Source organism: Pezoporus wallicus, unplaced genomic scaffold, assembly GCF_028554395.1.
Source record: "Pezoporus wallicus isolate ANWC-B61680 ecotype Strahan unplaced genomic scaffold, APGP_CSIRO_Pwel_v1 contig_2908, whole genome shotgun sequence".
Taxonomy (NCBI): domain Eukaryota; kingdom Metazoa; phylum Chordata; class Aves; order Psittaciformes; family Psittacidae; genus Pezoporus; species Pezoporus wallicus.
Window position 1 is genome coordinate 3,642,331 of NW_026642179.1, and position 27,334 is coordinate 3,669,664.

Genomic DNA, 27,334 nt, shown 5'->3' on the forward strand with positions numbered 1-27,334 from the left:
ACTAAGGCTATGAAAGGAATAATTAAAACAATTGCAGGGGAGGGAAGAGGAGTTAAGGAATATCCTCTTATTATCCACATTAGAACAAACAGGCACAAATTACAAGCCAAAGACTCCAAGATTAGTTTACAGATCCAGAGAGAGCTTAAGATGGGTGCAAAACAGATGATCCACCCGGGAAAAAAATTCCAATGCATTAAGGGAAGAAATAACACGGAAAAAAATAATTGAGGTTCCTAAGGAAGCAAACGCTGTCTATGGTGCCACAGAAGTCAATTAGATAGTTTTCAGCTACAGTGAAGGACCAGCCTCTTGGGGTTTAAAAAGAGAAAGAATCTCATGGGGCACAGGCAGAAGCAGAAGTGTTGTGTTTGTTCCTCACTTTCTGGCACCTTTGTTCATGTTGAAAAACTAAAAGTTAAAACATGTTACAAGAAAAAAGTAATTATAATGTTTTCCAAGAGACAATAACCTTGTATGAAATGCCTCCCAATGAGAAATACGATACAGTCATTGAAACATTTTATGCCATCACATTACATGTGATCACATCACAGTGCAGTAACAGAGCAGTGAAGAATGAGTTTCACCCAGAGAAATGCTGAACAACAGGAGCTTTTCTGGATTATTTTAGTTGAGTGTACACATCCATGTCACACCATCACTTCTTACTTAAAAACAGCTGCAGAAGGCTCCTGCTGCGGCTGCTGCCGTTAGCTGAAGCTCTGATCTTCCTGTCTTGATACAAGTCATCAAGTTGCATTTCCTGCTGGAATTAAAGTGGCAGCCCCTAGGGACTATGCAGCTGCCCAATTTATATCAGAGAGGATCTGAAGCAAGCAGCAGTCTTTTTTCCAAACGTTTTATTTTTTTTTAAATTTATTTTTATAACCCACATATTCTATTAAGAGTTTTCCCCTCCCCACTTTCCAGGCATTTGTGTTTTGAAACAATTAAAAGAAAACATAGACATCAAGGCCTGTGCACAAAAGCTAGAAGCAGGGAAAAAGTATGGGTAAACTCACTGGCATCAAATCAAATGCTCCCTGCCTATAACATAAAACTGAGAGATCAAACAAAAAGTGTCAAGGACATCAGTTACTACATCATTAACAGTTAGATAGTATGGTTGTTGTGTAAATACTATGAGGGGTATTTATAAAACAACAAAAGCTGCAGATCATGGCACAAAAGTATTTTGGGTCAGAGCAGAAAGAGGAGAGCAACAGGGAAACTGTCCTGGACAAGGGCTCAAACCACCCAGTGCCAGGCAGAGACAACTACAGGGTCATCACTACACATGTTAGAAGCCAGAAATACAAACTACTGTCTTTTCTGTTCTGTACTTCTACAGTGCTTAACATAGCAAGAACCAGGTCAACAAAGAGTGTTCCTAACAACTATGATAGGTTATGACAAATAAGAGTTTGGAGAAGATCGTGTGGCATCCCATTAAGTAGTCTCTGCAGTTAAACACAGATATCCATAGCTCAAAGAAAGTCTTCAAGTTACCAGACACTCAACACCCTCTAACCATCAAGCAGGGTAAAAAACAATCTCTCTCTCATGTACAGGATTCTTAAAAGTGTCTGTCATAAAGGATATTGAAAACAAGGCAAAGTTGCTCTATTTCAACACCAAATATCACAGAACTCTAGAAAAGTATTAATCTCTTTTTTAAAAAAAAAAAAGGAATAAAAAGGAAATCAAACTAGAGTATGATAAATTGTGCTTTAGAAGGGCTCTCATCTAGGTTCCACTTCTAAAATTACTTGAGAGCACATTATAATTAGCAAAGGTATGTGACAGTTTTATACCCCTCTATGATGCATGATTAAAGCCAGGCAGCCCAGCTCCGCCACAAGTTCTGCATGCCGTCAAAACAGATGTGACAAGAGCTACAAGCTGCTCCCAGACAGACTGTGAGAAAGCATAGGCAGATAACATTTTGGCCATCAAAGAGGTAAGACACAATACAAAACTAATTAAACCTTAAAACCCCTTGGAGAGGTAAGCTATGTTTTATATGAAGTTACATGAAGCATCTTGTGCTTGAGCTGTAGCTCTCCAAGAACAAGGATGAGAGAACAAGCTCCTACCTTCCCCTCTGAGATGCAACAGGGAGCAAAGTTTACAGCCTAAAGATTAACAGCTCACAGCCTTTGCATGAGAAAGTGGGGCAAAATAACTGGAGAAATCACTGCTGTAATGCTGCTGTGATGATCTGTGACACTGCTGACTCCTCCAACCCGAGACAGATACCTGCTATCTCTCTGCAACAGAAAAATATGGAGTCCTGGCTCATTGTGAAAAGCCAAATCTAAACTCCACGCAAATTCTGCCTCTTACATTTATATTTGCATGTCTTTGCTGAGCACTCATAAAAGTAATTATGGGCTCAACTCCTTAACACTAACAGAAGACAAACTACATACAGTAAGGAAGCTGTGCATCTACTAAGGACTGACTATGTGTCTTGGGCTCAGGTTAGAGGGAACAAAGATGTTGGAAATAAACATGAAAGGAACAAGGAGAATTTCAGGCTTTGAAAACACACATTCATTTTGGATAAATATTTTGTAGCTGGTCTGTAAGCAGATACACTGAGAAGTGTATCCAAGCCATCACTTTCATTCTCATTTATCTTCAGATTTTTGTATTTAGACTACATCTTAGTGCTTCTTCCTTTATGACATCCTTCTGCATACAGCACCTTTCCCTCCGTTTCCAGGTAGCCTCCCCCCATTGCTTCCTCTGCAAAGCTTCAGAGCCCACATCCCTAACATAACCCAATGGCTCCAGGCAGTTTTCCTGATATATTCCTTCAGGAGAAGCAATTAAACTCTCTGCTGAGAGTTTAGGAGAAGCTCAGAATGTGGAATTAATGAAATCTATCAAAGACAAACCTTCCACTGCTTCTACAAGTTTGAGCTGGTTATGGTGAATAAAACATATAAGCATCTATGGTTATGCCTATGCATCAGCCGAAGACTCTGCACAACAAGGGAATCTTAGCGATCAGGACTGCTAAACACCTCTTTTAAGCTACTGCAACTGTTGCCAAGCTGTCTTCATCTCCACAAATATGCTTTGCTATTAACATGGTTCACAGGAGAACAAATAAAACATACTGCAACAAGCCTTTTATCACTGGGAGCATATTGCACTGCATGAGTGGCAATTCTCTGAAGAATGATGTTCTACAGATATCTTAGTTTGGGAGTGTATTTTGGTGGACAGTAACAAAGTGTCTCTGGATGCTGAAACATCCAGAGAAGGTGTCAAACCACTTTCCAACATCCTGCAACTGAACTGATTCCAATACTCCTCTTATTTCTAAGAAAATAATTGCAATTGTCCCTCTGCAAAGGAGCAGGATCATTCATGCAAATGAGGTGTCTGCAGAGCAGCAAGTCTTATTCTATGCAATATATGTAAAATGTTGAAAACTTGTGATTATTTAAAGACTTAAGTGTGATATCACTGACTTGACCAAAAAGAGTGCACATAACAGCAGATGTGAACGTTCACTGTGTGCACCAGTCCTACAGCACAGCATCAAACACGTTTGCACCAGATCTGGACAAAGAAGTTTGCTTGACAACCGGTCTGTAAAATTAAAACCTCGACCCAAGAAGAGCTGGAATTCCCTTCCACTTGGTGAAGCATCTGGCCTGATTGCTGGTGGCTGCCGATCACTGCCATGTCATCACTCTGAAGCCGTGAAACATCCCTGCAACAGTGTTAATTAGCTCCCCTTGCAAAGAGCTTAAGCCACAGAGCGAGGCTACTCACGTGATGTCTCTGCGCTGATAGCAACCTTGAAGCAGGCAGGCGATCAGGTCGCTGATAAACTCCACATCATCCCTGTGAAGAGCAGCTTCCAGTTCCTAATGTGCAGAAAAGAGAGAAAAAAAACAATTCCAACCATCAAACTAATTCCTTAAAATTTACTGCTAGCTGATCAGGACCAAAAAGACCCAAGCAGCCCCAAGTACATGTACAGCAGCAGAGCATATCCTAGGTAAGCCAACCTTACCCATCATTAAAAATACTGCTACTACTACCTCTCCATTGCAAGAGTTTATGAGAAGACCTTGAAAGGCTTTTACTGAATGTCACTCTCCAGCCATAAGACTAATGCTTTTGTCTGGACACTCTAAAATAGGGTTCAGTGAGGTTGAGATACTATAGCCTAATAAGAAAGCCATGATTTCTCCTATGTTCAGTTGATGGGCAGGAATCAACAGTTTCATTCTCCGGCTTTGCTTTCCATTTGCTAAGGCCGGTGAGTTCATTTAAAAGATGTGCTCAGAAAGCGTGGCCCTAAAAGCCACTTACGCAGAGAAGTAGCAGTTTCAGATGGGTAGCCAGAAATGGCTAAAAGCCAGCAAGAAAAAGCCTCAAAATAAACCAGGCATTTTGATTATTTCACTTATTTTTCTTCGTTTTGGTTTGGTTTTCCTCTACTAAGAGAGAAAGAAAGGGATAGCAGGGTTATCAGACCTTATGACCCAACACCTCAACCCTTGATGAAGGGGTGGGAAGTATCACAGCTTACTTCAGCACAATGCAGTTCACATCAATGTGTGATGCAGGAACTGATCCACGAAAAGGATAAACTTTTGAAATGTAGTTATTACAAATTTCACATGTTCTGAGCAATAGCTGTTTTTCAGCTAGCAATGTCAAGCTGCTTTCAAAATATTACTAGGCTAAATTACGGTTCTATATATATGCCAGAAAATCATTCACAGTAAGAAAAATCCACTTCCTATAACGCTTATTATGAGTAGTAAACAGCACTTAACAAGATTTAATATGGCTAAACAGCATAAGCCTAAGAAGCTATTCTTTTTAGCTTGCAGAGTAAATAATGGATTGAATACAAATTCCTGCCTGAATGTTATTCAACAGACTGTTACACAAATGGCTACACTAATGGCTACAGAATAAAGGTTAATGGCCAGAGAATAAAGGATAAACGTCTTGGCACATACCCAGTAAAGAAGAGAAAGTGCTTCTTTATTAGACCACAGTAACTGCAGTAATAAAATTATTGATAACAGATTACAGATTAAATGCCGCTTGTAGTTATTTATTGGAAATATATTAATGGCATATTTTCATTATCAACACTGCTGTTACTTACCTCCTGTGCAGCATCCAAAGTGCTTCACAAGTAGAAGCTTGACACCTGCACTGTGAAGTACCTTATGTATATATATACACACACATATATATATATAAAACTACATATATATAACATAGCAAGAACCAGGTCAACGTGTATATATACACGTGGAAACTCAAGGAAAGGAAAGGGCAATGGGCAGCCAAAGCCTAACAGCACTCCTGCTGCGGAGCTAACACCACAAAAAGGAGAACCTGCAGATGAAGCACTCCATAGACAGATAGGAAAAGCCTCACGCTCGCAGGCCCTTTTTCTCATGGGTGACTTCAACCACCCTGACCTCTGTTGGAAGAATGGTACGGCCCGGCACAAGCAATCCAGGAGGTTCCTCGATTGTGTGGAAGACAACTTCCTTCTGCAAGTAACAGAGGAGCCGACAAGGAGAGGTGCCGTGCTTGACCTCGTGCTCACCAACAGGGAAGGGCTGGTTGGAAATGTGACGCTCCAGGGCAGCCTTGGATACACCGATCATGAGATGCTCGAATTTGAGATCCTCAGGACAGTGAGAAGAGCGTGCAGCACTCTCCACTGCCCTGGACTTTAAAAGAGCAGACTTTGGCCTCTTCAGGAACCTGCTTAGGAAGGTTCCATGGGATACAGCCCTAGAGGGCAGAGGGGCCCAAGACTCTTGGTTGATATTCAAGGATCACCTGCTACAAGCTCAGGAGTGTTGCATCCCAACCAGAAGGAAGTGCAGCAGGAGGGCCAGGAGACCTCCTTGGATGGATAAGGAGCTCCTGAGGAAAATTCAAATGAAAAAAGAGGCTTATAATAAGCGGAAGCAAGGACAGGCGGCCTGGGAAGAGTACAGGGATGTTGTCCAGGAAGCTAGGGACCAGGTTAGGAAAGCTAAGGCCCAGTTAGAATTAAACTTAGCTAGAGGTATTAAAGATAACAGGAAGGAATTCTACAAGTACACAGAAAATAAAAAACAGACTAGGGAGAATGTAGGCCCCCTCAGGAAGCTCTCAGGAGAACTGGCTACACAGGATTTGGAGAAGGCTGAGGTTCTGAATGACTTCTTTGCCTCGGTCTTCACTGGTAAAGGCTCTGACCAAACCACCCAAGTCTTGGAAGGCAGATGCAGGGGCTGTGAGAATGAAGACCCTGTGCCCACTGTAGGAGAGGAACTGGTTTGAGACCATGTTAAAAATCTGAACGTGCACAAGTCCATGGGTCCTGATGAGATCCATCCGCGGGTCCTGAAGGAGCTGGCAAATGAAGTTGCAAAGCCCCTGGCCATCATATTTGAGAAATCATGGCGGTCAGGTGAAGTTCCCAATGACTGGAAAAAGGGAAATATAACCCCCATTTTCAAGAAGGGGAAAATGGATGACCCGGGGAATTACAGACCAGTCAGTCTCACCTCTGTGCCTGGCAAAATCTGGGAGCAGATTCTCCTGGAAGGCATGCTAAGGCACATGAAAAACAACAAGGTGCTTGGTGACAGCCAGCATGGCTTCACTAAGGGGAAATCCTGCCTGACCAATTTGGTGGCCTTCTATGATGGGGCTACAGAACTGATGGACAGGGGTAGAGCAGTTGATGTCATCTACCTGGACTTGTGTAAAGCGTCCGACACTGTCCCACACGACATCCTTGTCTCTAAATTGGAGAGACATCAATTTGATGGGTGGACCACTCGGGGGATAAAGAACTGGCTGGATGGCCGCACACAAAGAGTTGTGGTCAATGGCTCAATGTCCAGCTGGAGACCAGTAACGAGTGGTGTCCCTCAGGGATCGGTGTTGGGACCAGTCTCGTTCAACATCTTCGTCACTGACATGGACAGAGGGATTGAGTGCGCCCTCAGCAAGTTTGCCGATGACACCAAGCTGTGTGGTTCGGTTGATATGCTGGAGGGAAGGAATGCCATCCAGAGGGACCTCGACATGCTTGTGAGGTGGGCTGATGCCAGCCTCATGAAGTTTAACCATGGCAAGTGCAAGGTCCTACACCTGGGTCAGAGCAACCCCAGGCACAGCTACAGGTTGGGCAGAGAAGAGATTCAGAGCAGCCCTGTGGAGAAGGACTTGGGGCTGTTGGTTGATGAGAAAATGAACATGAGCTGGCTTCAGTGTGCGCTTGCAGCCCAGAAAGCCAACCGTATCCTGGGCTGCATCAAAAGGAGCATGGCCAGCAGGTCGAAGGAGGTGATCCTGCCCCTTTACTCTGCTCTCCTGAGACCTCACCTGGAGTATTGTGTGCAGTTCTGGTGTCCTCAACATAAAAAGGACATGGAACTGTTGGAACAAGTCCAGAGGAGGGCCACGAGGATGATCAAGGGACTGGAACATCTCCCTTATGACGACAGGCTGAGGAAGTTGGGGTTGTTCAGCCTGGAGAAGAGAAGGCTGCGTGGAGACCTCATAGCAGCCTTCCAGTATCTGAAGGGGGCCTATAGGGATGCTGGAGAGGGACTCTTCATTAGAGACTGGAGTGATAGGACAAGGGGTAATGGGTTGAAACTTAAACAGGGGAAGTTTAGGTTGGATATAAGGAAGAAGTTCTTTCCTGTTAGGGTGGTGAGGTACTGGAACGGATTGCCCAGGGAGGTTGTGAATGCTCCATCCTTGGCAGTGTTCAAGACCAGGTTGGACGAGACCCTGGGTGATATGATTTAGCGTAAGGTGTCCCTGCCCATGGCAGGGGGGTTGGAACTAGATGATCTTAAGGTCCTTTACAACCCTAACTATTCTATGATTCTATGATTCTATGAAATCTCTGTCCTGGCCTTTAGATGACTACCCTGCTTAACGACTAACACAAAAACTGCTGTTGCTGCTAGCCATTCCTTGGATAGAGTCATATTATTGTTGTATAAATATTAATCATACTTTATAACTAGCAATTACTGAGTAAATTCACTCAGCACTGAGTATTTTAGAGGTGTTGACTTATTTTATTTGGAAATTACTTTAGTGGGCATCTGCCTTTTAACAAAATACACCTGAGGAGGGGGGAACCAAAACCCAAAGTATGCAATGTGCTAAAACATCCCAGATGTGTTACCACAGTAAACTCACAGCTTGTGAAAAATGACACGTTAGGACCCAAAGTAAAGGGTGGGGGAAAGTAAGGCTCCAGGATGCTCCCGCTCTCCCCCCCCCCCCTTCAGCCTTATCCACATACACTTGTGCACTAAAGCTGTCAGTCAGCAGCCTGTCTTTGCTAGGATGGGACAGCCTTTTGTATGAAGAAATATTTAAATTGCTTCCCGTGAGCCTTTTCAGCCAGCTGTTTGACTTAACACTCCTTAAGCAGCGGCCACAACCAGCTCAGATAGCCCCTATCTGCAGCCATTGTTTTCCAGGCCCAGGAGTGACCTTTACATTTTTGGAGCCACTGGGTCATCCTGGGGGACATTCCTCGGGCACCAGGAAAGGTGCTGTTTCCTGGGCAGGGACCACCAGCCTTCTCCAAAACACCTGGATGTGTATTTTCCCCCCCCTGCCCCTCACTTGCTGCCTTTTGTCTCCCAGGTGGGTGCTCCTTGTCCTTGCATTCAGCATGTGTAGCACTGATTTGCGTACCCAACCTGGTGGATCTTGCAGCCACTGGCTAACAGGGGCACCGGGCACACAGACCAGTGCGGGGCTGGGTGCAGAGCCAGGTTAAGGGGATGCTTGCACAAGTCAGGATTAATCCACAGAGACACATCGCTAGGCTAATGAAGCATCTTTAGCAGGCCTGAGGCTGAAAGGCACCTCTGCAGAAAGGTGCTTGCTGTGCTCCCCAATGCCATGGGTGCTGTCTGGAGCCCACTCTGATTTCTACTGATAGCACACTGGGTACCAGTCCGTTATGGTAAAGGCACAGTCCAAGTATTACCATGACCACTGGAAAAAAAAAAAAAAAAGGTACTGACATTGTCCTGTAAAGTTTTTGTCTACTGTTTTCTGTTGCTGCTTGTGATAGGGCAAGATCAGTGAGGGGTGCTTTAATTTCCGAGAACTAGATCCATTGGCCCTGTTTAACTGAATACTATCCCACCGGATTTTCCAGCTTCCTCCCCCGAACCACCTAAATCCTGGACTTTTTCCACACACCCAGGATGCTGTGGGAATGCAGGGAACCAGGAGGATGCGATGCAAATCTTAACATCTTAGGACTGTAAACAAAATGTTAGGATCCCTTTGGGTTTTCACCTAAGGCTTCAGCCCACATGTCCCAGGAGAAATAAACCTTGTTTTTCCAGCCCTCCCCTCCAACAAAGGCCAGCCAGCAAAGTGTCACAGTGCTTGGGTGGCACATCTGAGCTGAAGTAATGCCAGGGACTCTCAAGAGAAAGAAACCATTAAACCCCCCCTGGACCTCAGGGCAAACCCTGCCCTGGGCACCCGTCCCCACAGCCTCGCCAGGGCAAACAGCGAGCGGCTGGGCTCCCTCCCAGCCACCATCCTCCCAGCCACCATCCTCCCCACGCCTCCAACCCTTTTGTTTTTCCCCTTTTCTCTTTGAGCACTGAGCTGTGAGCACAGAAATCTGAACCTTGCCAAAACGCTTTGGGGACGGCACAGAAAGGAAAGAGAAGAGGCAGCAAATCAGCAGAGGAGAGGGGGGGGATGACGACCACATCTCCTCCTCCTGTAGCTGTAGAGAGCAACAGACAGCAGAAAAGCAGGATTCTCCCCCTCTCCAGCTGGCGTCACACCTCATTAGGGAAAAGCCTGTTTAACGTCTTTCCCTCCCCCCAGCCCGGGACTAAATCCCCCCTGAGTCAGGCAAGGGCTGTCGGGAAGAGGCGGCCGCAGGAGCAAGGGTGACCACCTCTCCCTGAAGGAGCACTGGCCAGCAGCAGGCGGGAGGGCAGTGCTAACCCAATCCCTCCCTGCTCCTCGGTGTGCTGGCAGAGAAGGGAACGCTGCCCCGTGCCAGGCAGGTATGGTTAACCCCACACCAGAGTGCTGCTGGCCAAGGGCTGAGGCTGAAACAAATGCTGCTCCCCCAAATGTATTAAACTCCAACGTCACTTGTGTTTTGTTGCGGTTGATAACTTTGGTCTGCTCTTGACACCATGCAAGTGACCCAAGCCCCATGCTGCCCAAAATATATTGCTTCTTGATATCTGCAAAGATTTGAGAGGAAAGGCAGTTGGCTTCCTGGGTAAAAGTAAAGAAACGAGTCCAAAGCTGTGACAGCAGTGACACCACTGCCATCAATACCAGCACACGCAGTGGATTTTTGAGCTCTGTAAAGCAGCTGGTCAGATTCCAGCTCCTGGCAAGCTGTCTGCATGGAAGACGGTATTGCAAAGTTTGGGGCCCTTGTTTCAGAAGACTCCCTCCAAAACCACAGGGAAGCCAGTACGTGCAAGAGCCCAGTGTGAGCAGACTGGGTGCTGAGGTTCAGGACTACAGTTCAAAGGCTTCCTCCATGCTGGAGCTGAATCATCTATAACCGAATCTGATGGACATAACCAGACTAAGCACAGATAAGCCTTGTCCAAGTTAGCCATCAGTTTAAAAACCCCAATCCGTTCAGCTCTGTTTCCATGCTGCTGCTGTTATCAGCTTTCCATTGCAATACTCCCAAGTGACTCAACAGGCTTTTGCAGAGGCTTTAAGAGATCACTGAAAGCTACCAGTGGGCTGCACCGAGCCAGCCCCAATCCATGCACTGAAATTTCAACACCATCGATGAATCGAGTCAGGATGTTCTTTTTCCCTTCACAGCTAATTAATGACAATGGGTACCTGGGCAAGAGCCTGGCAAAATCACACTGGGGTAACTGGGAGCTATTGGGATTGGTTAGGAAAATGGAAAGTCAGCTGCAGGCCTGAAATGCTCACAACAAACACCATTTATCGCCGTGTTGTGTGAAGCTGGTGTGTGGACTTCACATCTCTGGCTGGGAGCTCCTGCTGTCCTGACCAAAGGGCCACATGTCCAAGGAGGCTGCAGGGACTTGGGGAGAGAGCACTGCTCCCCCCAGCGCATCCCCGAGAGGAAAGTGCAGCACCCTCCTTTTGGCTAGAGAGTACACCCAAATCAGCAGCAGAAGGCTAATGCAATGATCAGTGGGACATGGTCATGGAACTGGGGTGACAGGATCCAGTTATGCCACAAGCCGACATCCACAACTCAGATCTGTTGGGGCACTCAGCCCCTAGGAAGTACTCAGCACATCTGAAAAATCGCGCCCAAAGACAGCACTCAGAGGCTTTCTGCAGCCTGGTGCTATGCTCTCCCTGCTTGTGATTGCTGCCATCATATGGAAATAGTACTTAAAATAATGAAACCTACTGAGTGCCCTGCTCTGCATGCCAAGGCAGGAGGGCACTGTGGCAAGTCAGGGGTATTCCTAGCACCAGGATACCCTGCAAGCACAAACAGCAGCGGGTTCAGATGGCTGCCATAAAGTCAGACAGAAGTTACAGGTCCTGACCCTGGTGGATTCTCCCAACCACATTATCTTAATTTTAAGCAGCTATTTGGAGACACCACCCACTATCCAAGTCTGCAGCTGGATGCATCTCTCCCAGCTTCCCCACAGTCCTGCAGGAGCCTGTACACTGTCCTCTATGAGATGCTCCAGGGCTTTATGGCTTCCTGAGCCAAAGGAGCCCCCAGCTTCTCCACTCCACCTTTCCACCACAAGAAGAGGGGGTGCTGAATGCCCTCCTGCACTCCTGGCAGCAGGGACCAAGTCAGAAGCTCTCATTAAGGACACATCATCTTCACCTCACTCCCTGGGGACCACGAGCTCAGGGCATGCCAAGCTGGCCTTCTATGATATCTTTGGGGGCATGAGCAAAAGAGGTTTAGTGAAACTCAGCACCGCAGTGGTCCTGGCTTTTCTCTGAGCCACCAGACTGGTATGTGCAAGAGCAAGGGATGAAGAGCAAATAAATACCCTGGGGAGAAGAAAGCTACCCTGTCAAAAGGGGACTATCATTTGAGGAGGGGGATAAAGAAAGAGTAGCAAGAGTATTGCCTTCTCCTGTTATTTTAGGTCCCCCCTTTATGTCTGCCAGTGCTTTCTGAGATCTCTACCTTCCCTGACTTTCTGCGAGCAGACTTTGAAGGCTATTTCCAGCATGTTGTAAATAGGAGCATAATGTTACTCCAAGGCTAAGCAGAGGTGTGAGATGACAGCTTTGTATGAGGGAGACAGTTATAAACAGAAAGCTGGGGACAATTTGTCGTATTGCCTCCACATTAGGGCTGTTTGCAAAGAACAAATCCCACATGCTCCCCAACAGTGCCAGCAGTGCAACGGGTAATGTCAGTCACCCTCTCCTCCGGCAGCTCTCTTCAGCTGGGAAGGGGATGCACAAAGATTGAACTCTGCTCGGTTCAGACCAAGTAGGTTTGAAAATGCGAACTGTTTCCAATGCCGATGGATGATTTTTGATAGAATTCTTCAGGCTTGGTTTACAGGCACACTCTGGTTTTGTCTTCTTTAGCCTCACTATCAGCATGTTCGAAAGTTTGAGACCACTGTGCTATCTCTCAGCCACCTATCGCACTCACCAGGGCAGTTGTGGCTTCTTGTTCTCCATCCATGTTAACCTGCTGCTTGATCTCTCCTTTGGGACAGGGACCCTCCCCTGTTTGCACAGCATGCAGCCGCTTGCCTCCCAACTGAAATTTTTCACTGCTGCATAACACAAACAAATACGAGCAGCTCATGCTGGGTGGCTAAACTGTACTGAAAAGAGGTTTCAGACTGGCCAATCTAGTCTCCCCCATGCCCCATAGCAGTGTACCACTACTAGTAAAGCTTTCCTCTCCTCCTAGCTCATCCTGCCTGCAGTACAAGCGATTTGGGACAGGAACTACAATCATTATGATTCTTACGCATTGTCAGCACTTAAAAGATGTACAGCTTCTACTCATTCTGTTTCTCCCCCCCTTGCAAAGTACCTTTTCAGATGGACATGTGAAGCTCTGAAGTAATAAGCTATTAGTTTCTGTTTAACAGTTAGCCATTAGGACTTTATGCCTCTAGAGCAGCTTTCATCCCAGAGCATCAAAGCATTTAAAGAACATTCAGTAAAGCCCTGTAGCACCTGTGTAGGAAGGGGAGGCACACACCCACATGCAGAACAATTTTACAGATGAAAAAATCACCACAATCCCCAGCATCCTTACCAGGGACATGCTTCACTCAGTGCCGGGGTTAAGAGAGAAGCCATAAGGTTTGACACTTGTTCCACTGCAATCATCTTTTTTCCCCAGCAGTTTTACTAGCAGCCAAAGCATTTGAAGATCATGCTATTTCCCTCTGAAGGATCATTTCTCCCTTTCAAAATAATCCCCTCTTCCTTCAGAGCAGATCATCTATACCATTTACTATAAGCCAGTTATGCTGACTGAGAGGCAAGCATCGCACTGGGCACTGTGCTGGCTTTATATGGGAGAGAGACAGGAATTTCAGGCTCAGCAGAACTGATGGTCTCCAGCCTACGGTTTGCAGCCCCTGTGGAAGACTTCCAACAGGCCTGTGAAGGGCAATTAAGAAAAGCAACCTTAACATGAGCCTGCTGAAATTTCTAATCAGAGGTCCATGCCTTTACAGCAAAAACACTGGGGTCGTGCCCTGAGAAAACCCAGACCAAAACACCCCCCCACAAAGTGTCTGACCACTATTGCCCAAGCCACGAGTTCAGCTCCCCTAGCTGAAAATAACCTCCAAACACAGCAGTATGAGAGGAAACACAGCCTGATTGAATTACATCCTGTTTGCCTCGCCCTCAGAAGGATATCATTTATTATCACCTAGAAAGGATCTCTCCCAGTATGTGCGCTTGTATGGAGTATCACGTGTTCAGATTGTTATACTACTTGTACATCGTGCTGGTTTAGGCTTTCAGGGTTTTTTTGTTCTGGGAAGATAGGCTGAGGAAAGTGGTAAGCACATCATGACCATTCTGAAGCTAACTCGTAATACCATATAGATTATATATTGTTAAACTCTCACAGTCCCATGATAGTACTGAGTTGCCGGTAAAACTCTCACAGTCCCATGACAGTACTGAGTTGCTGGTAAAACCAAACCAGAACAACCCCTAACTCACTCTTCTCCACAACTGCTGGATTTAACATTCCCATTAATGGGCTAAGTACTACCAGCTGCTAAAGAATACAAATATTATCAACCCTTTTATGCAGCACCCTGGGTGAGCACAGCTCTACCTGTTCTTGATGATGTTTCCGGAAACAACATCACTGGGTTTGCTATGGTCCCTCCCCAGATGATTTGGTTGCTTGATAAATAAAGAACAGCTGATCCTGCCATGTCACCATCTCCTGCGGTAAGAGGCTTCCTGGGTACCTAGTGGGAGTTCTGCTAAGCTTTTAAGCCCATTGGCAACGTGGGGAACTGTCTGTAGCTCCAAAGCCAAGAGGCTCGAAGTAATAATCCGATTTCAAAGCCCCTCCTCCTTTCCAGCCAAAGGCAGCAAGGGAAGATGAGATCAGACTGTAGATGCTCTTCATTTTAGGTCTGGCCATTGCACTCATCTGCTCAGCATGAGCATGGGGAAGGGAAAGGATGAGTGCCAAAATCTGGAATGGATTGCTTGACTGATGTTTCTGCAAAGATTTCAAGACTTATTGGGAAAACAATTTTTTTACGGGGATTTTCACTGCTCTTGATACAGCCAGACTGTCCCATTTAAACCAACCTCCACATTTCTGGTTTGTGCACTGGCCTAAACTCCTGGGGTATTTACTCCCTGCCATCAAGCACCACTAAGGCACCATGGCATTCAAGCTATGCAGCTGGCTTGCACTCTCACCTCAAAACTCCCACAACAGAAACAAGTGGTGCTCCAGCATTTACATTGCTTCCCCCTCCAGGATGTTGTTAGCTGCCACTTGATAAGCAATCCATGAAAAAACTATTGTTATCATTGAAATAAATAGAAAGCCCAGATCGCCCCTTAGGGGTTCAGGTGATTCCGTTACATCCCTTCTGCCCCTCAAACAAAAAAGACAACCTGGCTTTTGAATGGGGAAAGACAGGTCCCATGCTCAACCTTGCCTGGAAAAGCAGGTTCAGGTGATTCCGTTACATCCCTTCTGCCTCTCAAACAAAAAAGACAACCTGGCTTTTGAATGGGGAAAGACAGGTCCCATGCTCAACCTTGCCTGGAAAAGCAGGATGAAACAGTAAAATACATTAAGATGAAAACAGGCTTTATGTAAAGCCTTGCTTTTTCCCTTTAATCTGATCTCCACAACCAGCCATTCTTCTGCCTCCCCTTCCGATGCATGGAGCGCAGCCCACAGCGTACCCACCACAAACAAACCCAGGCTGGAGGCTCAGCAGGGACATTGGCCTTAAAGAGCTGTCGGCACTAAAAACTCTTCCTCCTCACTCGGGGTCAGACAAAACTAAAAAGCCATCGAGAAAGAGCCTGCAGCCACGCACAGGTACCACACAGGTTTCTACCACCACACATGGCCAAAATGAATGGGGGGTGAATTCCACCACAGTGCTATAGGGAAATCCCAGTTCCAGTGTTTTTTCTATTAGGTTAGCAAAGAAGAACTGAAAATGTATGAAGTAGCTGCTGACCTGTACCAACCCTGATGACGCAGCCAGCCAGCTACTCAGATGTGTGAACTGCCTGTTTGCAACAGGCTTAGTCTCAAGCCTAAGAATGAGTTTTAAAAACACACATCTATCCCTTGGCATAACAGTTTGTGGAACCATAACTAATAGGTCTCTTTCATACTCTTAGATAACTGTCTGCACTACTCTGGATAGCCAAAAGCATCAACTGGCTTATCTATCAGACTACCCAAGCTTATTCCAAGCTCATATAGCCCAGACATACTTCAATAGAAAAATTAATGGCTTTTATACATTTTCCTTTCCTTATTATAAGAAACACAGGTGCTACCACCCTAATGTGAGATATATGCACTAAGGTACAGGCTTGTCATAGGAAATAGTGTTTTAAGCCTGCCAAATATTGTAATGTGAGTCACAGCTCCATACACAGCCTTGGCTTCATAACACATGTCACTGCAGGATCCAATGTCAAAACAAACACAGGAAGTTACCTCTTCCAGTGCTCACACTCTGCCTTCAGCCTCCACCAAAAAAAAAATCTGTATTTTCATTAGATATGTGGAAAAGCCACCTCGAGCTTTTAAAGCCTGGTTGGGGCTTGAAGCCTCCACTCCCAGTGACTGCTACCCAGCTCACCTTCCCCTCAGCCAGCCTCTGTGCTTCCTCAGCTGTCCTGTGGAACATGCGACCTGCCCTGCTCTGCTGAGACATCATCTTCCGTAGGATGCTAGTAAAAACCTAAACAGGACTCAACAGGGTTTCTTGGTGATGGAGGTGACTGCTCTCAGAGTGGGAAAGAGTAGCTGGAAAGCTGCTCATGGAAAAGAACCTAGGGGTGCTGATTGACAGATGCTGAACATGAGCCAGCTTAAGCCCAGGCAGCCAAGAAGGCCAACAGCATCCTGGCCTGTATCAGCAATAGCATAGCCAGCAGGGCCAGGGCAGTGATCATCCCCTTGTAATGGGCACTGGTGAGGCTGCACCTCAGATCCTGTGTTCAGTTCTGGGCCCCTCACTACAAGAGAGACATTGAGGTAATGGAACAGGTCCAGAGAAGGGCAAAGCTGGAGAAGGGTCTGGAGCACAAGTGTGATGAGGAGCAGCTGAGAGAACTGGGGTGTTTAGTCTGGAGAAGAGAAGGCTCAGGGGGGACCTTATTACTCTCCACAGCTAACTCAAAGGAGGATGGAGACAGGAGGTGGCTGATCTCTTCTCCCAAGTACCAAGTGACAGGATAAGAGGTAATGGCCTCAAGCTGCACAGGAGGAGGTTTAGATTGGATATTAGGAAACATTTCTTCATGGAGAGGGTGCTCAGGCATTGGAACAGGCTGCCCAAGGAAGTGGTGCAATCACCATCCCTGGAAGTGTTCAGAAACCGTGTAGATGAGGCCCTCAGTTACATGGTTTAGTGGTGGACTTGGCAGTGCGGGGGTAACAGTCAGACTTGGTGATCTTAAAGATCTTTTCCAACCTAGTTGATCCTATGATTCAGAGCTGGGAGCAGCCAGAAAATGAGCCAGGAAGCCCGTGGGAATTCCTGTTCCCTTCCCCGCAGCTGGGGGAAGGCAGAAGAGAGAATGATCTGCTCAGAAAAACAAAGCATAAAGCTGGCAGTCCCAGGGATTTTAGGGCAAGTGTAAAATCTCAGGAGCTGCTTCTTGTGACACACTGTGACTTGCCATTCACACAAGTGCCACCAGTGCAACTGTCCTGGCAAAGCCAGAAGTGGCCATGAACCATCTCCACTGGAAAGAGCTCAGTTTACATGTGTGTTTGCCAAGGGAAATGATACAGAGCCCTTCATGTGCTTAGGAGGTGGATGCTCTGTGTTTTCTTCCACATCTGGCAATGCTGCTCCATAAAAAAGGTGATGGAGTGCTTGGAGCTCTCCTTCCAGAACAAAGGATTAGTATCTTCTTCAACGCATATGCCATACAGAGATTCTTCTTTAGCTTAATTTAATGTTATCTTTACTGGCAATAAATTTTGAGGTTGCTATAAACACTGGGCTATTTATGCAATAATAATTACACCTGCTAGAAACGGCAAATTATTATTTATGTTAATTATTATGTTCATAAATGTTAATGCTAACTACACTCTTAAAACACATATTATAAACAGCACTGTAATTTGAGAGAAGGGCAGTAAACTACTTGCCCAGACACAGAGGAAACCAGGTCTACTGCTTTAACACTTATTCTACAGGCATTAGTTGGAGTATCTTTTGCTCATAAATTCTTTCCTGCCACCTAGAATAAGAAAAAAGAAAAATAAAACCAGACTTGTTTCATTACATTAAAAATACAAACCCAAAACCAACCAAAACCCAAGGGTCTGTTACATCTTGTAAGCCACAGTAGCCAGTTCTGTTTCTGCAACTCAGCACAGAAGTGATGACACTGGATTATCCAAAGATCTGCACAAAATGCTTTGGCGGGATGAAATAGCTGATCTGCCTGAAGTGGAGAAAAAACCCATGGTAACAGATAATTATATAACCAGCTTGTAAAAGTGTTATTAGTGGAGCATGGGATCAGGAAAGCCCTGGCTTTGATTCTCACTTCATGCATTCAGTGATGAGAGCTAAATCTCTGCCTGTTTCTCTCTCCTCCCCCAGCCAAAAGTTAGATAATCTTTAGCCAACCCTGTAAAACACTTGCAACCTATGAGTACAGGCAAGGCTGGGTTAATGTACTGCTACTTCTCTAACATCCAGATGCTGTGTTCTACCTTGATAACAGAAGAAAACTGGAAAGAAAATTCCTCTGCTGTTCAGATAAGGTAGCTTGAGGACTGAGGGGTAAACTCTGAAGTTCAACATTTTAGTTTGAAAGGACATTTCCAGTCATCAGCTACTGGAATTCAGCTCTTCAGATCTTGACTAAGTGATCAATTCAATAAGAAAGAGCTTTGCCAGGAAGTATCTCTTTCTTTCACGGAAGAATGGGAACATTAGCCATTCTGTACATTAACTAAGCATAGCAAAAAACCACACGTGGACCTTGTTCTCAGTTATCCACAACTGGATGCCTCTGGAAACCTTTCCTCAGAAGTACAGTTTTGCTCCTCCTTTCTTAGGAATGACAGAGGCAAACTTAAACAGGAGAAAAATTAAACTGGTGGCAACAGACCTTGAAGGTCTGACAGTGACCTGCAGCAGGGTCTTCAAAACCGCTTTTCATTTGCCAGAACATAAATTAGTTTCCTCACTAGGTACAGCACCGGGGTTAATGGGAGCTTTATAAAGCCTTCTTTGAACATACAGATTATCCTTTTCAAAAAAGACTAATCTTGTGGTTTAAAGTACAGTATTGGGAGCCAGGAAACCTATTCCCAGCTCTGTAGGCTGGGTGACTTCAGGCAACCCACTTGACTATTCCTCTTTTTCGATACGCACAAAATAGGGACAAATACCTAGATCTCCCACGAGACTTAATATTTGTAAGACAACGAGAACCAGCTTAACTATTCACAGATCCCTCAAAGCAGAAGAGGACGGCAGGCCCTTTTATACACAGGCTTGCTCAAGCCTCTCCAAACATTAAGTCCCACAGATAGGAGAAAGGACACCTGCACCTGGCACTTCATACAGGCATAAATTACAACATTGCCAATTACACTTCCTTTTTCAGCAGTGAAGGGAATGTCTCATCCTGTCTGGCATTTGTATCCAAAGAAGCAAAACAGAGGAACTAAGGAAAAATCAAGTTTAGGGAAAGCTATGCTAGCTAGACAACTCTCAAAGAACAGCTTTCCTCTGGAGGATCTGATTTCACTGCACGAATGTTAAAAACCATTTAAAGAGAACAAAATAAATTCAATTAAAAAAAAAAAAAATCAAGCATTTCAAAGGTAAAATACAGAAAACATCAAAAAGTGTGAGAAGACCCAGAACATTCAGGGCTGGGAACAAGAATCACTACTCTTCTTTCCATAACAAATTCACCCCAGACATCTGCACTGGGAAAACCAATACTTACTTAGAGTCTCGTTTCAGAAAGTCCCTACCATTCCTCCCAAACTGTTGTAATTACCTACTCTTCATCTTTTAGTTTCCATATATTTGTTTCCTTCAAACTTTTAAATAAATAAAATGAAAATAAAACATTTGGGTATAAAACAATCCCATGATTTCCAGCCCTCCTTAAGAGAGGGCACGCAGAGCCTTACACGTGCTATGCACAACATCTCAGACTCACATCTTCAAAGACTGAGGACACCTCTTCTCTGCACCCCCCAACATTTTGACTGATGTATTTACATGCTGCTGCTGCTTGAAACACTTGCCCATAAGCACAGGTGACTCTGACCTGGTCCCTCCCAGAGGACTCAATCCCACTGTGTTGATGGGTGGTAACATTCCCCATGACTCACTAATAAACTTCAGCAAGAGGAGCTCCAAAGACTGTTTCCCAACTCCTTCCCTTCTAGCACACAAAAATTTCAGGAAGTCATTTTAACTCAACAACCTCCACATCATTTCCGTCCAGTTGAAACAGAAGAAGAAAAAGTAAACAAAGAAAAATCACATCCTATTCTGCAGACTACAAATTCACTCATTCCAAGCTTTCTCACACAGAAGAGATGTAATGTCGCTTCCTGTTCCTCCCAAATAAATGATGGTGTTGAAAAATATTCCACCTACACGTTTACTATCGGCAGCCTCGGTCAGTGCTGGAGCACATCCATAGCCAGCAATCAAGGAACAGAATTCAGTACTACCTCTCTATTCACTTCTAGCTGGGGTGCAAAGATAGGAATTTGTCCCGTACCACCCCCACCCCCCCATCTGTCCACTGATCTTAGAAGGAAGAAAAAACAATTCAAAATTGCCTGGAGTCACTTTCAGATAAGCTAAGGCATCATAGTAAGTTTTAAAATAAAAGGCAAATGATTATATTTTCCTAATAGCACTTGAGAAGGAGCTACACCAGTTTGATCCACTGCTATTCATTCCTTCAAACACACATCCAGTCTCTCAGTCACTCTGTGCTTATTGGCTACATGGAAGGTAAAGCAGCGAGGAGCACTAAAGGATTAATCCTCACAATAGCGGGAAGCAGGAGTCCAGGCTGTGAGGGAGGTGGGTGGGGGAGAAGGACGAGCATGTAAGGCTGCATCCCTGATCTTTGGACTTACTTGTGATTTCATCTTCTGCCTAAAGTTATCTTAAAAGGGAGCTACCACAGAAAGGGTGCCCCAGTGACTTAAATGTAAATAGCATTATGGGAATTTAGTTTTAAACCTGCAAAGACTACAAGAAAGGTTTATATGTGAGAGAAATGCGAGGCATGGCTCAGCAGGGAACGGAAGAGCTAAGGCACAAACACTTTGTATTCTGTTTGTTGGGAATCACACAGTAGCTGAATAGATTTATGATTCAGATGTTTTAGTGTTGGTTATCAGTGATTAGCTCAAACTCTTAGAAAAACAGAGAGAGAGAGAAAGATTAAGCTTTTGTCTGCCCCAGCCCTCATCCTTCCTTTGCCTGGCAGCAGGGTTACTGATTGTTTCTGTTCCTTTTTTAACATCAGAATGGCTCCGAGCCACACTCACTGCAGCAGCAGATCACACTGCCAATATAATCATAAACATTAGATTCAACAGCTAATTCATTTAAGTGTAACTTCATTTATTTAGGTACAGCCTATGCAAGTATGTTTGCAAGATTTGGTTATAAGGGAACTTTTTAAGTGTGGAGGCTTTTCCAACCATAGAGATCATTTGGGACACAGAAAGGGCTGACAAAGAGAGACTGGTTTTGTTAACTTAATCTTCAGTCTTTTTATAAAGCCAGTAGCATACACACAAGAGGACTTCATGCATCTTTATGGCATTTAACTTCACAACAACCATGCAGGCTTCTCACAGATAAGCTAAGTGACTTGCCCAAGATCACACAGGAAGCCAAATGCAGAGCACTAAAACCAAACATAACAACTCTCAGACTAGACCTCTGACCGTTGCAGCATTAATCCATTTCTAATTTAGTTTAATTGAACTTAACACTCAGTTAACAGATTTATTCCAAGACACTGTTATGTGGTGTGGAGCTATACGTTAGAGGAAGAGATTCAGACTTTTCTGTGAATCACATCTCTACATGTAAATGCAATGATGCAACCTTAAGGACAGAGTCATCCTCAGCACCTCTGCAGCCGGGGGACCTGAAATGCGGCTGACCTTCAAAACCACACTGCAGCTAAATGCTGTGGTTGTGGAAGACAGGGCAAGAAGGACACTAATCCTATCTCACTGCATCTGCAGAATGATGTATATCCCCAGCTCAGACCAAGGCTCAAAGTCCATATGGGAGCGACTGAACACAATGCCCAGTTTTTTGAATGCTGAGTCTAAAACAACCCCTTTTTGTCTAAACTGTAAGGGACTGTATACTTTTAAGGGAGAGAGGGGGAATCAGAGTAATTTAATAATCTGCAATGGTGATACAGCAACTAAAGATTATGCTGTTAAAAGAACAACAGTTCCCCCATATTAACTTGGTTGTGGTTAAAGCACACAGCAATACTAGGACTTGCACAGGAAGGCATCCAATGGCAGATTGCTCTCTTACAGATGCAGTCAGGACAACGCATCCAGGACAATTCTGGACAAATGCTTACGTGCTGACCCAGCATACAGCATAAGCTGCAAACACTGCACGCTTGGTACGTCTCCAACCTCACGCGTGCTTGTTCACTGCTCACAGAGTCCATCTGTGTACAATCTACCACATCTGGGAGGCAAACAGGCTGCACATCTGCACATCAGTGATGTGGCGGGTCCATCACAAAGAAGGAACATCAGGCTTATTAGGCAGAAGTTACAACAGATCATCTGAGTGATTTCTATCCAAAAGCTCCCAGACAGGAATAGAGGAGGCTCCAGACTTCCCTGAACTGCTTCTTAAAATGTTGCAGGGCTGCTTTCCGTGAGATGCTGTACACAGTGTGACCAGATAAAGCTCTATTAACATAAGACACTTTTAAACAGAGCAAACTAAAACTAAGCTTGGAATTAACTGGACTGGTGTAAAATTATACCTTAATGCACACAGAAACCAGATGAGAAGACAGATGGTGAAGAGGAAAGGAGAAAAAAGAAGAGTGAATTGGATATACATATGTGGATTTACATTCTGTGAGCTTGGCACACGTCTTAGAGGCATTTTTTATTTCCAGCATAATAGAAAGTTGCCTGACAGTGCTGGTACACTAGATAAGGGGAAAAAAGAGCAGATGCTTTTGAAGAGCTTTGTAGTATGAGTCTCCAAGCAGGAATTTAGAGATCAAGGTGAGTAGGAGCACTGGAGGAAGGAAGTTCTTTCAGATATGGTGGAAGCATAAAAAAGGAGATGCAAGAGAAAAAAGAAAATTTTGGTGAATCAAAAGTAGCTGTCAGGGTCCAGATCATAAGCAAAAGTGCAGAGATGCAGCTTGGGCAGCAGCTTGTAGAACCCTGAAAGTACAAGCAATATAGTGGAGGCTGTCAAAAATTAATTAATAATAGTAGGCATGCCTAGGAAAGGAATGTAAAACATCATTGCACCTCTTATAAATGCAGAGTGAAACTGCACCTTGAACTTACGTGCAGTTCTCGTCCACATATTTAGAAAAAAAGTAAAAGACAGAAGAACTGAAAAGCTGGAGCAAGGCAACAACAGTGACCAAGTGCATGAAACAGCTTCTACAGGAGAAACAACTATGCAAAACAATAAAAGGCTAGCACAGAGAATGAGTGCTTGTAACCCCTTCTGAAAAGAGAATGGACAGACATCAAATGAAAGTCTCAGGATAAAGACAAAAAAAGAAGACATTTCCTTGCACAAGCAATAATTCATCTGCCTGTCTCTTTGCCATGGAATATCATGGATGCTAGAAGTGTACATGGGTTCACAGAAGGAACAAGCAAGTTAACGTGTGTGTGTGTGTTTGTGAAGAGATAAAAACCTATCATGGGCTCTTAAATACAAAAGGAAGTTTCAGAGCTGCAAATATGAGCCAGAGGCTAGTGGACACAGTCTAGTGAAGCATCACTGCTTGACTGCCCCATTCTGACACTCTTCCCTGGGTATCTGCTTTACAACAAGAGACAGGATGCTGGGCTAGGCGGACCTTTGATCTAACCCTGTATATGCATTTTTGTATACAAGGCAGAAAACTGTTTGTATTCCATGCTGAATCAGGCTGCAGAGAGTAAAATTTGAATGGGAAAGAACATGATTTAGATGTCAAATTCAGAAAACACTGGCTGCCTAGAGCTGAATGTCATAGAGGAGAGAAAATGTGAGGGTCCTGAAAAAAACATAAAATCCTGTTGCAGCATTAAAACAGAGGACAAAGATAAAAGTTCTGACAGCAAGTATGTGCATGAATACAGAAAACTGCATTTCAGACATAGAAAGGAATAGACTTGATTTCACAGAACTTGGGATGTATGAAGGCAGAAAAAGAGGGGATGAAAGACTGGTATTGAAGAAGACTCCCAACATGTAAAAACTCCACTCTCCCCCAGTGCCTCAAGCTATAAGCAGAGTCAAGAGAAAATAGATGAAAAATGCAGTTTGACATGCTCGTTCAACTTCAAGAGCCGAATCTGAGATGAGGCAGTGGAGATGATCATGTCATTAATGTTCTGGACAGACATGGGGAGATCAGAGTTCATCTCCCAGCTGTGACACAGACTTCCTCCAAGAAGTTGGGCATTTCACTTTGTGGTTCCATAAAACTGAGAAAATACTTTCTTAATGCACAGGAAAGCTGTGAGGCTGAATTCCTTAAACATCTGAGACGCACCGCGGTGTCTGGCGAAGCACAATTAGGATGGCAAATGCCAGGCACTCACATGCAAAGGACCACATTTCACGGGCTGCTAGGAGCAGACACAGCGCAGAATGTAACCACTGTGGCAGGGAGAGGAGAAATAATTCCATCACAGGAAATCAGCTCAGGGAAATGAGGCTCTATAAGGTGTGAGGGGAAGAGTTTTTGAAGCCAGTCAAAATGCAAGATGTGCAAAGCATTTTTAAGGAGACCAGAAGTTTTAAATGCATCTGAAGAACAACACAGAAAGCTATAAGAAGGAATCATCATAACACTACAAGGGTGGGAGATAAACAACATGATTTGGTATAATAATGTGCTACGTACTGCAGCATCTGAGTCTACGTCCAAGATGCACTTGAATACTTAGAAATAAAGAAACAATGCTCAGTCTAACATTTTCAATGCTTTCTACAGATTTCCTACCCCCTCAAACAGGAATATAAACATTGAATCATTTAAATATTAACTGTATCACTAAAGAAGATACAAATTGGCTCTGACTGGGGATACCAACCCCAGTGCAAAAATCTGCCAGGACAGCAATTTGGGCTGTTAGGATCCACTGGAACTTCACACTCAAATACTTAAGATACACTAATACCTTTAAAACTTTGCTAAAGATAAATTTGGAATTACTGTAACCAATAGAAGCTGAAGCTTCCTCTGACTTTTAATCAATCATTTAAATTATACTTAACATCCAAACCAAATATTTGCCAAGAGGTGTAAAACGACTCCCAGACTGAGCTGGCAGAAAACACAGAGGAGCCCAGAACAGACCTTGCTGATAGGATAAATTGAGCCTTGACATGTGTGGAGCCCATCTGCGGGTGACGAAGAGTATGGGCTTTGTTTCTGTTTATTCCTTTCAACCTGGATGAAATTTCATGGGTAACTTTACAGCATCACTGCCAGGCTGGTGCCCAGCTTCCCTACCTGCATCTCTCCCTCTGCTCACTCTCAGCGTTGCAGCAGCTCCTGGGCATCACTGATGACCAGGCACAGGGAGGTTTTAGGATTAAAAATTCTAAACCCACTATTAGACAGCTGAGTTTTCTTTCCCATGTTATTTTACAGGTGGATCAGCCTTCTGTCACTGCCACCTCGCAGTCACTCATGCCAATGCAGCACAGCACACGGGAGGATGTGGTTGCTGTCAAGCACCTTCCTACAACCTAAGCACTGCCCTTAGTGCATGTGGGAGGCATGAGCTGCAAGCCAAAAACTCACTTTCTTCTTCCAATTTCTGAATAAAAGCCTTTATGCAAGATGCTGAGGTGTTGGCTTCATAGAGCTCAGGAGGACCTGAGGGTCAGAAACCAACCTGGTCAGATAGCTAACCGCAGTAAATCAGTTTTAGAATCATAAAACCATAGAACCAACTATGTTGGAAAAGACCTTTAAGACCATCAGGTCCAACCGTAACGCCAGGTCCACCATTAAACCTTGCCACTAAGGGCCTCATCTACATGGTGCAAAGCTTCTCATTTAACACAAATTAATACTAAACTTCATCATCAAACCCACTTAATCTGTTTTAGTGCATTTTTTAAATTAATTTTTTAACCAAAAGCACTTCAGTAAAGGTCATAAGCAAATAGTTTATTCTGTAAACAGGAGGAAACAGTTATGATTTTATAACTTAAAACATTAAAATTAACCCAATTAAACATACATTGAAGCCATAAATTGCTTAAACATGTACAGAAGAAAACTCTGAATTGAATGTAAAGACTGAATTTGGCTGCAAATCTCCGTATTGTAGCAAGATTTGGAGATAATCAAACTTTTACTAACACAAAAGGCAAAAAATAGGAACATCATATTTAAATGACAATTTACTGCTTGCTTGTTTGAATAAAAAAGTTAAACCCTCAGATTTTAATAAATGTGTTTAACCTTTCCCAAAGTTTTAGGGTAGGGATTTGTCGAGATACTCGGAAGACCTTTTCAAACTGTATCTCCAAGAGCGGGAGGCAGGAGCCCTTGATGGGTGCTGGTAAAAAGCAGTTCAAAAGCAGGTGCTGCAAAACACAGGGCAGCCTGCCACTGATGCCTGGAGTCACATAAAATTACTTTAAATTGGAAACAAACTGGCCTGGGTAGCACTCGCCCAAGTTACTAACAATGTTAAGGGCTAAGCGGCGTATTACGTATTTTGCTGGCAGCTTGATCATTAAAATTAAATAGGAAGTGGCAAAGCTGCAGGGCAGGCGATACTGTGCATTCGTGTATTAAAAGCAAAGGTGAGCCTGGGAATTACAGACACTTGTAAACCTCACTTTAGTACCTGGTAAAATGGCTCGACTCAGTAGTTATGGATGTTAGATTAATGCCATACAGGAGGCACAGATTAACATGGTATTTCCATAAGAAAAATGGGCACCTCCATCTTTTCTGTAAGGAGAATCAAGACAGCGGTTAAGGAAAAACTGGTAGATATAATTAATTTGAATTTTCAAACAGCCTTTGGTAATATTAATCACTGCAGCCTATTAGGGAAACTAGTCATGGGGTGAGAGGTAAACATCTGTCAATAGATTAAAGCTAATTTAGAAAAAATGAGCAGCATGAATAAATGGCCGGTTTTCAAGGTTAATGGGGGAAGTCCCAGGGGCGGATACTATGATCAACATTTAATATATTAAATGATCTGGAAAGGGGCATATACAATGAGCAATAGGAGAAAAAATAAATTGTTGACAATACCGCTTTATAAGTTACTTAAAACTTAGAGAGAACTAAAAAACTAAATCTGCAGGATCAACCCAAGTTACAGCAA

At 44.2% G+C, this 27,334-nt stretch overlaps 1 protein-coding gene across 3 annotated transcripts in view; it reads right to left on the reverse strand.

Annotated features, from left to right (window-relative positions):
* LOC130609191 (chromatin remodeling regulator CECR2) overlaps window positions 1-27,334 on the reverse strand; it is a 98,301-nt gene that overhangs the window by 41,195 nt on the left and 29,772 nt on the right. For all 3 annotated transcript variants that reach the window (XM_057427872.1, XM_057427874.1, XM_057427871.1), the window contains exon 2: window positions 3,796-3,890. In XM_057427872.1, coding sequence (XP_057283855.1) covers window positions 3,796-3,890 — 95 coding nt within the window. The remainder of the gene's footprint in view (window positions 1-3,795; window positions 3,891-27,334) is intronic.